At 43.3% G+C, this 12,697-nt stretch overlaps 1 protein-coding gene across 5 annotated transcripts in view; it reads right to left on the bottom strand.

Moving 5' to 3' along the window:
• The window catches only part of ZNF140 (zinc finger protein 140), a 30,313-nt gene extending 19,786 nt beyond the window's left edge, over nt 1–10,527 (bottom strand). For 2 of the 5 annotated variants that reach the window (XM_034934962.2, XM_055096475.1), the window contains exons 1-2: nt 4,756–4,886; nt 4,424–4,522 (exon numbers count right to left, since the gene is read on the bottom strand). Coding sequence is in view for 2 of the 5 variants with exons in the window: in XM_034934960.3 (XP_034790851.1) it covers nt 4,424–4,522; nt 4,756–4,882; nt 6,663–6,671 (235 nt within the window). In the remaining 3 variants the exon portion in view is untranslated. Of the gene's footprint in view, nt 1–4,423; nt 4,523–4,755; nt 4,887–6,662; nt 6,720–6,919; nt 7,048–7,441 lie in introns of those variants that run through there. The other 3 variants (XM_034934960.3, XM_055096474.2, XM_055096476.3) reach the window with 3 other exon arrangements.
• Between the last annotated feature and the right edge of the window lie 2,170 nt (nt 10,528–12,697).

The following is a 12,697-nucleotide window of genomic DNA, read 5'->3' as shown; positions in this document are numbered from 1 at the left end:
CCACACCCGGCTAATTTTTGTATTTTAGTAGAGACGGGTTTCACCATGTTGGCCAAGCTGGTCTTGAACTCCTGACCTCAGGTGATCTGCCCACCTCGGCCTCCCAAAGTGCTCACAGGTGTGAGCCACCACACTCAGCCGTATTATTTGTATAATAAAGATAAAGAGATATAAATATACAAATTGACTAGCATTCCTATAGAGAAGCAATATAGAAAAGAAACTGGGGAAAGTTGCTCAAGAAGAAATAACAGGTATGCAACAATTTTACAAAGAAAATTCAAAATTTTAAGAAGCTGTGCAGGTAACTCCTAAATGTCTACTTTAGTTCAGCATCAGCATCATCTGGTCGTTTGTTAGAAATGCAAATTCTGGCTGGTCTGAATGCAGTGGAGTTTATAAGTCATTGATAACAACTAGTTATCGATTTCTTTGTTTCTCCTCCACTCCCGCTTTTTTTTTTTTTTGACTAGCCAAAAAAAGAAAGAAATGCAAATTATTTGGTTCCACCCCAAACCTACCAATTTAGAATTTCCAGGGTGGGGCCCAGGAATACGCATTTGAAACCTCTTGACTATGATACTCAATTGCCTACTGGATTTATATATTCATATCCCACAGAGACCCAAACTCAACAAGTCTCAATATAATCTTCCCTCCCCCACAAACTTGCTGATCCTTTTTTTTTTTAACTAAGGGAACAATCATACCACCAAAAAGACTAATGTCAGCCACGACTTCTCAGTCTTCTTCATGTCTGTCATCTAGCCGATCGCCAGGTCCTTTTGAGTCTACTTCTTCACTTTATTTCCAATCTGTCTACCTCCCTTAGCTCCCTGGATGCCTACATAGTTCAGGTAATGATTAGATCTACACTAGGTTGCAGCAACAACTTTAAATGGTAGCCCTGTTTACTTAAAATAATTCAGAGAAAAAAAGGGGCAGGGGTAAGACAAATACAATAAAATGTTAATCATTACATCTGTAACTAAGGCTGTATAGATTGGAGCAAAGAGAAAAATGAAAGAGAATTGAGAACCTAGAAACATACAAACACAAAAATTGACATTTAACTAATTTCAAAACAGTGAGGAAAATGGTTGATCTATCAATAAATGGTACTATGATAACTGGATCTCCATACAGAAGATAGCAAAGTTGACTACTAACTCACATGACAAAATAAAGTGAACGATGGATCGAAATGTGAATGGCAAAATAAGTAGGCTTTTTTAAAAGAAAATATAGGAAGATGTCTTCATCATAATCCCTTAGGAGGGAAAGATTTCTTAAACAGGCTAAAAAAATACTAAACATAAAAGAAAAGATTGATACATCTGACTACACTAAAATTAAGAATTTCTGTTCATCAAAAGAAGCTATGAAGGTTAAAAAAAAAAAAGCCACATGTGAAAGATTTTGAAGTACATACAATTAGCAAAGGATTTCTATCTAAAATATATAACTTCTACAAATCAATAAAAGAATCCAATAGATACAAGAGCAAAAATCTTCAAGATTCACTTCACAGATGGGGATACCTAGATGTTCAATAAACATACGAAAAGGTGCTCAACTTTATTAATGTCCTGACAAATGCAAGTTTAAACCACAAGCTACCACTGCACACCCTTCTGATAGATGAAAATTACTATGCCCAACAGGCATTCACTTATTGGGTTTGTGGGAGTATAAGTCAGTCAAGGATCTTTGGAAAACATTTTGGCATTATCTAATAACATAAAGAGGTGCATTATCCTCCAACTTGGCAATTCCAGTCCTAGATATAAACCACAGAGAAACTTGTGCCCATATGTATCAGGATACATGCACAGTAACAGCATTGCTTGCAGTATCTCTAAATGTGCAAAAAACTTAAGAAGCCCTCAATAGTAGAACGAATAAATTGTGGTATACTTATCGTACAATGAAAAAAACTATTAGAGCAATTACATTAAAAATTCTTTTAACTTTTAAAAAAATAGGGTCTTGCTGTATTGCCCAGGCTGGAGTGCAGTGGCACAATCACAGTTCACTGCAGCCTGAAACTCCTAGGCTCAAGTGGTTCTCTTACCTCAACCTCTCAAGTAGCTAGGACTATGGGCACATGCCACCATGCCTAGCTAGCTTTTAAAATTTTTTTGTGGAGACAGGGTCTCTCTATGTTGCCCAGGCTTGTCTTCAACTCCTGGCCTCAAGTGATTCTCCCAACTCAGCCTCCCAAAGTATTGGAATTATAGGCATGAGCCACCATGCACAGCCAAAAACATTTTAAAAATAATTTTGAGAAGCAAATCAATAAATACATTATAAATCTTTCTATATAAAGTTAACAAACACACAAACCTCAACTATAGTGAACACAAATGCAAGCAGCTGATGGAACGATAAAGAAAACCAAGGAAGCTACTTTACCATGAAAGCAAAGAGATGATTAGCTTTATTGGAGGGTTAAGATGAGCACACAGAAGGCTCTCAAGGAACCTAGCAGTATTGTGTTTATTGCCCTTGGGCACATGGCTGTTTGCCTTATAATAATTTATTAAGCTGTACATGTATGTTCATGCATTACTTCTGTCTGTGTGTGATATTTCACAATGAAAAAAATTTTCAAAATAAGATCCTGGAAGGAATACATAAAAACTTCAAGAACTGTGTTAAAGTAGTAGAATTAGGCCAGGCACAGTGGCTCACGCCTGTAATCCCAGCACTTTGGGAGGCCTAGGCGGGCAGATCACTAGGTTAGGAGTTTGAGACCAGCCTGGCCAACATGGTGAAACCCCATCTCTACTAAAAATACAAAACTTAGCCAGGCATGGTGGCAGGTGCCTGTAGTCCCAGTTATCAGGGGGCTGAAGCAGCAGAATCACTTGAACCCGGACAGCGGAGGTTGCAGTAAGCTGAGATCGTGCCATCGCACTCCAGCCTAGGGGGCAAGAGCAAGAATTTGTCTCAAAAAAAAAAAGTAGAATTAGAGGCAACTTCCATGTTTTCCTTTTTCCTCACTTCCTTTGTACATGCTTTTATCAGTTTTGTTATTTTTTAATTCAAAAAGGACATTTTTCCTCATTTGCTCCCACTAAACAAAGTGTCCCTGCACCTGTGCCATCTCACTGCTTCAGCCCACATTACTCCTTTGCAAATCCTTCTGGACATTCTCCTAAGGGACCCCGCAGCATTTCATATTAACCACTACTCTTCCTTAAAGCTACAGCTCAGTTTTCATGGCATCTGTTTCATCAGTCCTAAGCTGCTGCCTCCTAAAAAGTACGCATTCCTCCTTTTCTCTCTAAAAATCAGTGGACCTCCATTAAACATGTGCTATAGAAGCAACTATAGAATTTACAGAACTTACAGAATTCATCACCTTTTCTCCAAAACTGACCCTTTTTCTGTCTTTTGTTTCTCTACTACTATCTGTATCCAAATTACCCAAGCCTAAAACACCAACTGGAAATTCCTTTTTTCACTGCTGTACTGCTAATTTGAGGATATCTAATGCAAGTTATTTAGACACAACACTAGGCCATGAATTCCTTGATAGTTATTACACTTTTGCACACCCTCTAGTCTCTGTAGCACTTAATAGAAAGTCTTGAGAAAGATTTGACAAGATTAAAATTTCTGTAAATATTAAGAGTGTATGTGAAGGAATAAATAAATATCAATTAATCAAAGAGTAATGAATTAATCTTTTCAAGGTGATTAAATAGAACAGCAAAATATGTACTTTTAAATTTTTTTTTCTTTCTCAGGTTGAATTCAGGCAATAGAAATGTATGTCCATTTGAAGAAAGAAAGGAAAGAAAAAACAAAAAGAAATGAAATTCAGAGACCAGACAGAACTAACAATGGGAACAAAAAAGACACCTGTGAGAAAGAAGAGACAGTATAAGGTGAGAACTGGTCGAGTATGTCAGCTGTTACGTAATATAGAAAAAACAGAATTGGGTATGAAGTAGTCTTTTATGGAGTTGTAAGTGAAACTTCAGTCTTTATACCTCTGGTATCTTTTTTTTTTTTTTGAGATGGAGTCTTGCTCTGTCGCCCAGGCTGCAGTGCAGTGGCGCAATCTCGACTCACTGCAAGCTCTGCCTCCCGGGTTCACGCCATTCTCCTGCCTCAGCCTCCCAAGTAGCTGGGACTACAGGCACCCGCCACCACGCCAGGCAAATTTTTTTGTATTTTTAGCAGAGATGGGGTGTCACCGTGTTAGCCAGGATGGTCTCGATCTCCTGACATCGTGATCCACCCACCTCGGCCTCCCAAAGTGCTGGGATTACAAGCGTGAGCCACTGCGCCTAGCGTATCTCTGGTATCTTTAAGGGAAAATTTTCCAATCAGCATATTAAAAAGTATTCCTTTTTCATTGACTAATTGAGTGGTTTTAAAAAATTTCCCCATCAGCTTCCAACTCACTCACCTGAAAACAGATCTCTTTTCACTTCCCTTTTCCCCAGCCAGGGTTCTTTCCCTTGCTCCAATAAGGAAACCACATCTGGCTTAGAAATGGAAAGACCTGCTTGCAGAAAATGAAATAAATTCAAGATCAGTCGTTGAATCCTAAGAGGTGCCACAAAGGAAATGTCAGATGTAAGTTTTTAAAATGTCTAAAAATAAAGTGCAGTTACGTCCCCATCTTAAAACTAATTTTAAGAAACCCCATACCTCTCTTTGGAATATTCAGCCAGATAATTATAACAGCCACCCTAACGGTCAAATTTTGCCTTGAGGGAGATGAAGAAGAATACTTACCCAGTGAGACCAGATGGCCATAGTTCTCCAACATCACACATCTGTACAAATCTCTTTGAGCAGGCTGAAGCCATTTCCACTCCTCCTGGGAGAAGTCTATGGCCACATCTCTGAATGTCACTGACCCCTGAAATGACGGACAGATATTTGCATGACCAGCACGCATGCCCCCGAACTCCCTCATCAAGGAATAAAATGAGTCTCACTGTGGAGGTTAGGCAATGTGTCTAAGTAGTAACAGTGAGAGTTTTCAGAATTCTGAGTAATTATATAATGAAGAGCCTAGCTCTTGTGTTTTGTTGTATAACTGGAGAAAAGGAGAAAAACAAATTATCTGTCCTGAGATAATTTACAATTTTATTCAAAATAAAGGATTATACACATGAACAATATGGATTTTTGGCACTGGTTGTAAAAATTCTTAAGATTTTACAGTATTCCTTTATGTTAATAAACAATGTATATTTTCCTTAATACCAGCCTATTTTAATATAATTCAGCCAGAATTTCTTCAGGGTAATAATTGGCTACAGCAGATAACAGCACCACCCTTCAAATGGGGCATACAGTCTCAAGTTTGTCACAGTTATCCCTAATCCTAAAGAAATACCTGTGAAACTTAGTGGTAATTTTAGCAATGTCACACAACAAGGAGGATAAGCAATAAAGAATCTTGATTCCGCAAGAAGAGAACGTAATACCTCCCAGGACAGAACCTAAAGCACTTTCCCTCAGAGTTAGGGGGAATAACATATGAGCCCTTGCTTTGCAGCCTGGTTTTGCACCACTTGAGTGATCCACATTGATCTATAAGGCATGAATGGGAATTTAAAATGTCTCAAACTAGTAGCAGCCCCAGATGGATGGCAGTTATAATTTACAGTTTTGAAGTTTAATAAAAAAGTCATTAAAGACTGTTGACTAATAAAGCAGCTGTTTCCTACACAGCAAGATCTGCAGCAGAGGTGGAAATTGGATTCCCCAGCAAAACTCAGAGAGCCTCTGAATTTGGAGAGAAGTATGACAAAAAGTAGGATAAAGAAGTGGAACTGAAATGAGGGACTCATTTTGAATAGTTGACCCTGTTATCCCCACTGCTGTGAAGCACAATTACCAGCCAAGCCCTTAGGCCAAATCAAAATAAAAATGTGTTCCTTATGTCATGTCTGAAAAATGAGCTCTGAGGATTCGGAGATTTTGTTTTGGTCACTTCTGCATCCTCAAGACATAGAATGAGTTGCGCATTACAATCACTTGGAAGGACTGTTAGACTGCTGGGCCAAATTCCCAGTTTCTGATTCAGAAGGTCTGGGGTAGGACTCAAGAATATTCATTTCTAATACGTTCTCAGATGATGCTGATACTGCTGGTCCAAGGATCACACTGTGGGAACCACTGAAAGTAGAGGTTCAGTAAAAACATATTGAATAAATGAATGAAGGGGCGCTGGAGTAACGTAAAGCACTCCTCATTCTAATACTGTGGGAAAGAGGAGGCGATGTAACAGCTGGCACCCTCCCCTCTCACCCTAAAACATGCCAGCCAGGTCAGAAACCCCGCCCACATCTGGATAGCTTCCTGTCACTCTCTTCATGTATACTTAAGTATAAGCACCTGAAAAGGAGGAACAAGGGACAGGGTCCTGGGGTTCTGCCAGGCAGGTGGTTGTAGGAGAAAGAAAGCCACGTCCCAAGTCCTGAAAAACACGGCTGCACTTCACAAAGAAAAGCGGAAACAGGCTAAGTGGGTTGGCTCACTTGAGGCCAAGAGTTTGAGGTTACAGGATGCTATGATCGCTCCACTGCCTGGGCGACAGGAGGAGACCCTGTCTCTCTCTTAAAAAAAAAAAAAATTATATATATATATATATATATACACATTTATTTATTTATCAATCATTAGCTTACCTGAGACATAGCTCACAGAAGGGAAGGAGGAGATCAGAAAAGTGTAAAATGGCAGACCTGGCAGAGAGAGAAAGGAGCCCTGAGCGAACAGGCCAGCTAGGCCGCGCCCAAGTCACTAGATTCCCGCACTGGGGATTCCCGTGGCCCCCGCTCCGCGCCTCCCACGTAGAGAGCGGGGCGCCCTGAGAGATCGCGCTTGGACCACTGGCGCCGGCTTTCTCTTCCTGCCACGGCGCGCCTCCGCAGAACCCCCTCACCTAACAGTGGCCACAGGACGGTGCGTTTCCGTGGTGCTTTCCGCCAGGTGGGCGTAGCGTTCCAGGGCTCCGGACCGAGTCACCGCCCGGGGCCATCCGGCGCAGACCGGGAGGGCTCCTTTCGTTGCCTACAGCCAACACAGGACAGACGCTCGGCGACGCCCCCCACGGCCCCACCGCGGGCGTCGCAGGAATTGCGTCTGCAGAAGCCTCGCCGACGTCACCCCAACCAGGCCGCCGGCCTCAAGAAACTACAATTCCCAGAAGCCAATGCGGCCCTGCGCGCAGGGGCTTTTCGTTCCTACTGGAACTCCCAGAGCGCCTCGCTGCCGCGCCCAGAACGCCAGGAGACAAAGAACGAGGGCCTGGGACAACTACAATTCCCAGACGCCATCGCGGTCCGGTGCGCCAGAGCATAGGGGCTATCCTCCCACGCCCAGAGCCGAGAAACAAAGAACTCGGGTCCTAGGCAACTACATTTCCCAGAAACAACCGCGGCCCCCCGCGGAAGAGTACACAGACCTTTGCGTTCCTATAACTGCCAGAGTGTCTCGCGGCCACGCGCACAACTAGCCGAGAAACGAAGAACGCGGGACTCAGGCAACCACACTTCCCAGAAACAACCTCGACCCCGCGCGAGAGAGCATATGGCTTTCCCCGCCCCACTGCAACTCCCAGGGTGCTTTGAGGCCAAGCGCACATCATCGAAAGACAAAGAACACGCGCTTCAGGCAACTACACTTCCCAGAACCTCTAGCGACCGTGCGCAAAAGAGCGGAGGACGTTCTTCCCCTACTACGACTCCCAGAGTGCATCGTGGCCACGCCCAAAGCCAGAAGACCACGCAGAGCTCTAGCGACTACATTCCCCCAAACTCCTGCGCTGCACGCCAGAGGGTATAGGGTTTTCCTCCCCTAGTACGACTCCCACAGTGCTTTGCTGGCGTGCACACACCGCCCAGAGACAAGGAGCTGGAGACTCAGGTGACTACACTTCCCAGAACACACCGCGGCCCAGCAAGAGCCCAAGACCGCCTCTATGCTAGGATTCTTAACAACGACTGTGGAGTCGGTACTTCAGTCTAAGACCTTTTGCTACTGGAAAGGGGTCCGGATCTCAGACTCTAAGAGAGGGTTCTTGGATCTTGCACAAGAAAGAATTTGAGGCGAATCCATAAGGTGAAAGCAAGTTTATTAGGAAAGTAAAGGAATAAAGAATGGCTAATCCATAGGGAGGGCAGCCCCGAGGGCTCCTGGTTGCGCATTTTTGTTATTTCTTGATGGTATGCTAAACAAGGGGTGGATTATTCATGCCTCCTCTTTTCAGACCATATAGGGTAACTTCCTGAAGTTGCCATGGCCACTGGTGGGCAGTGAGGACAATCAGGTCGTTCTCATCGCTATCTCGGTTTTAGTCGGCTTCTTTACTGCAACCTGTTTTATCAGCAAGGTCTTTATGACCTGTATCTTGTGCCAGCCTCATGTCTCATCTTGTGACTAAGAATGCCTTAACCTCCAGGGAATGCCGCCCAGCAGGTCTCAGCCTTATTTTAACCAGCCCCTACTCAAGATAGAGTTGCCCTGGTTCAACCGCCTCTGACAGTGGAAGATGTAGCAGTGAGGACAGCCAGAAGTCACTCTCATTGCCATCTTGGTTTTGGTGGGTTTTAGCCGGCTTCTTTACTGTAAACTTTTATCAGCAAGGTCTTTATGACCTGTGTCTCATGCTGACCTGCTGTCTCATACTGTGAGTTAGAATGCCTAACGGTCTTGGAACGCAGCCCAGTATGCCTCAGCCTTATTTTACCCAGTTCTTATTTAAGATGGAGTTGCCGGGCGCTGTGGCTCACGCCTGTAATCCCAGCACTTTGGGAGGCTAAGGCGGGCAGATCACCTGAGGTCAGGAGTTTGCAGTCAGCCTGGCCAACAGGCCAGAGTGTAACCTTGTCTCTACTAAAAATACAAAAATTACCTGGGCATGGTGGTGGGTGCCTGTAATCCCAGCTACTTGGGAAGCTGAGGCAGGAGAATCACTTGAACCTGGGAGGTGGAGCTTGCAGTGAGCCAAGTTGGCGCTACTGCACTCCAGCCTGGGCGACAGAGTGAGGCTCCATCTCAAACAATAAAAATTAAAAAAAAATACAAGGCCGGGCGTGGTGGCTCACGCATGTAATCCCAGCACTTTGGGAGACTGTGGCTAGCGGATCACAAGGTCAGAAGTTTGAGACCAGCCTGACAAACATGGTGAAACCCCATCTCTACTAAAAATACAAAAACTAGCTGGGCGTGGTGGTGCACACCTATAATCCCACTCCGGAGGCTGAGACAGGAGAATTGCTTGAACCTGGGAGGCGAAGGTTGTAGTGAGCTGAGATCGCGCTATTGCACTCCAGCCTGGGCGAAAGAGCGAGACTGTGTCAAAAAAAAGAGCAAAACAACAACAACAAATAAAATAAAAAACAAGATGGAGTTGCTCTGATTCAAGCACCCCTGATGCTTTGGCTTCGTATAACTGTAATAACCAGAATCCTTGCAACGCTCCCAGGTCACCTTGAAACAGTGGTCTCAGAGGATGTGACTCCGAGTCCCTCGTGGCCTTATGGAGCGGCCCAGTCTCTACTTGGTACCCGCACAGCCACGGCTTCTCCCTCTGGGATTCCCCCAGCCTCGAGCAGTCTCCGAGCAGTCTCATGTTACCTGAGAAGGAACGCTGGAGCGGCCCTGGTTTTTCATGTGCTCCAGCTCGAGCCCTCCCCCAGAAGCCTTCTGGAAAGAGGCGCTGGATTGCATCTACAGGGGCTGGACGCCCAGTGACCTGGGGGCGCCTCTACTCCCAGCATTGTGTGGGGCACTGTCCTGGGCACGTAGGAGAGGTTTTGGGGAAGCAAGCCAGTCACATCCCTGTCCTTGAAGAGCACCAACTGTATGCTGAAATACGAGGTTAGGGAAGAGTCAACCCACTGAATCAAAGGAGTATTGTTCCAGATCGAGAGAACAGTTTATGAAAAAGAGAGACAAAAAAGAAAAAGCCCATTATACAAAATGGAAGAGGGCAAAAAAAGAGGAAATTCACTGGCCTGGTGAAAAGACATGAGACTGAAAAAAAAGTCCTTGTGAAGGAGCTTGGATGTCGCTCAGTAAGCTAGGAAGACACATTAAAATTCGAAGGAGGATATGCGTAATCATATTTGCATTCCACAGCCTGTGTTCATGGTGAACTGAAGGGAAGAAGGCCACTAGGGGCAATAGTTAAGTGTTCTGGAAACTAATCTGAACTGTTGCAGAGAATGGATTGAGGGGAATGAGTTAAGAAACAACTTAATGCCAGGCGTGGTGGCTCACGCTTGTAATCCCAGCACTTTGGGAGGCTGAGGTGGGCGGATCACGAGGTCAGGAGTTCGAGACCAGCTTGGCCAACACAGTGAAACCCAATCTCTACTAAAAATACAAAAATCAGCTGGGCGTGGTGGCGCGCGCCTGTAATCCCAGCTACTCAGGAGGCTGAGGCAGGAGAATCGCTTGAACTCAGGAGGCAGAGGTTGCAGTGAGCCGAGATCGTGCCATTGCACTCCAGCCTGGGTGACAGAGCTAGACTCTGTCTCAAAAAAAAAAAAACCATTTAAAGGGAGAATCTAAAGGACTGGGTGATGAATTGGATATCATCCAATTAGATGGAAGGAAAGGAAGAGCTAAGTTTCTTGTTTGGATGATATGTTCGCAGAATTTCCTTCTTTAAAGACTCTTATACCACGGCCTGTCCACTCTTCCGGTTTCAGCTTCCAGTTAGGCTACAGATGACTCACCCAGATCTCATAGCTATTTTGTTTCACTGAGATGATGAACCCAGGAAAAGAAACAAGTTCGGAAGAGAAGAAAATTAATTTGGGGACATGTAGAGAATGATGTGTGTGTGTTTAACTTTATTAATATTGTCCAAATTATCCTTTCTAACCTGGAATCTTGCCAAAGATTTCACTTCATTTCCCCACATCTTTTCTTCACACCGAAGTCAGCCTGATTTTTATAAAGCAATTCTGCTCATATTCTTCTGCTTAACATAACTTGATGACTTTTAATTATTCTTAAGTAAAGGCAAAAGTCCTTACCATGGTCCACTGGCTGCAGGATCTTACTCCCATCTTTTCAAGCTTTTCTTACATGACTTTCCTCCTCTCTAACTGCACTTTGTTTCCTCAAATGTCACGTGCCTAAGGATCTTTGAGCACGTTAATTCCGTCTGAAAAAAAGGTGACTATCCCTTCACACCATAACCTCATTAGTTCATTTCAGGTCATCCTTTAGATTTCAGCCCAAGCAAGTCTTGCTCAAAGAAATGTTCTTTGATCCCATTATAATCAGTAAGGTCCCAGTGATTACACCCTAGACTTACTCTCTTTAGCATTTACTTAATTTGCAATTATGTTTGTAATTATGTACTTACATTCATGTGATTATTATGTTAGTGATTACATCACTAGACTGTAAGCACTATGAGTCTAGACACCATTTTGTTCATCACTGTACCCATAATGACTACTATGCTACTTGGTGCTCAGTGAATATTTATTGACTGAAGGAATGACACATATTATCAAATTTTAACTTTATCATATTGTAAGGTAAAGTGATATCATGTTTTAATTTACTTTTTATGATAATATGAAACTGATTATTGACTAGTGTCTATCTTCTGTGAAATAATGTTTCATAGCCTTTGCTATGAAACATTATTTTGCTATGAATCACTTTTCTATTAGGAGTCCTATGTTTTTATTATTAATTTGTAGAAGCTCTTTGCATAGTGGGATTTTATGCCTTTTGTATATATGTTGCAAATACAGTATATTCTCACAAGTCATTACTTATATTTTCCCTTGTATATATGAGGTTGTGTGCTATAAGCTTTTTTTAAAAATTTTGTTTCTCTAGACAGAGTCTCATTCCATCATTCAGGCTGGAGTGCAGTGGTGCAATCTCAGTTCACTGCAACTTCCACCTTCCTAGGTCCAAGTGATTTGCATGCCTCCGACTCCCAAGTAGCTGAGACTACCGGCACATGCCACCACACCCGACTAATTTTTTTTCTTTTTTTAGATGGAGTTTCACTCTTGTTGCCCAGGCTGGAGTGCAATGGTGCAATCTCGGCTCACTGCAACCTCCTTCTCCTGGGTTTCAGCGATTCTCCTGCCTCAGCCTCCCAAGTAGCTAAGATTACAGGCACCTGCCACCAGGCCCAGCTAATTTTTTGTATTTACAGTAGAGAAGGGGTTTCATCATGTTGGCCAGGCTGGTCTTGAACTCCTGACCTAAGCTGATCTGCCCACCTTGACCTCCCGAAGTGCTGGGATTACAGGTGTGAGCCACTGCGCCCAGCCTGTGCTATAAGTTTTTACGTAGTCAAATCTAAAAGTCTTTTCCTTTCTGGCTTTTGAATTTCTCTTGTTTAAAAAGGGTATTCATATACCAATTTAAAAAATATTTCCTACACTCTTAATTTTCCTTGTATTTGGGTCTTTTTCTGGATCTTCTATTTTGTTACATGGATCTTGTTGCCTATTTCTGTGCCAATATTATATGGTCTTAATTACTGTAGCTTTCTGGTAAGGCACATCCTCTCTTACTCTTTCTTTTCTAATTTTCTAGACTATCTATCTTATGTGTTTTCCCCTGTAGATAAATTTTATTTTTTATCATTTATTTACTGAGACGGAGTCTCACTCTGTCACCAGGCTGGAGTGCAGGGGCGCGATCTTGGCTCACTGCAATCTCTGCCTCCTGG

The sequence above is a fragment of the Pan paniscus genome, chromosome 10 (genome assembly GCF_029289425.2).
Source record: "Pan paniscus chromosome 10, NHGRI_mPanPan1-v2.0_pri, whole genome shotgun sequence".
Lineage (NCBI taxonomy): Eukaryota > Metazoa > Chordata > Mammalia > Primates > Hominidae > Pan > Pan paniscus.
This window is presented reverse-complemented; position numbering and strand designations above follow the sequence as displayed.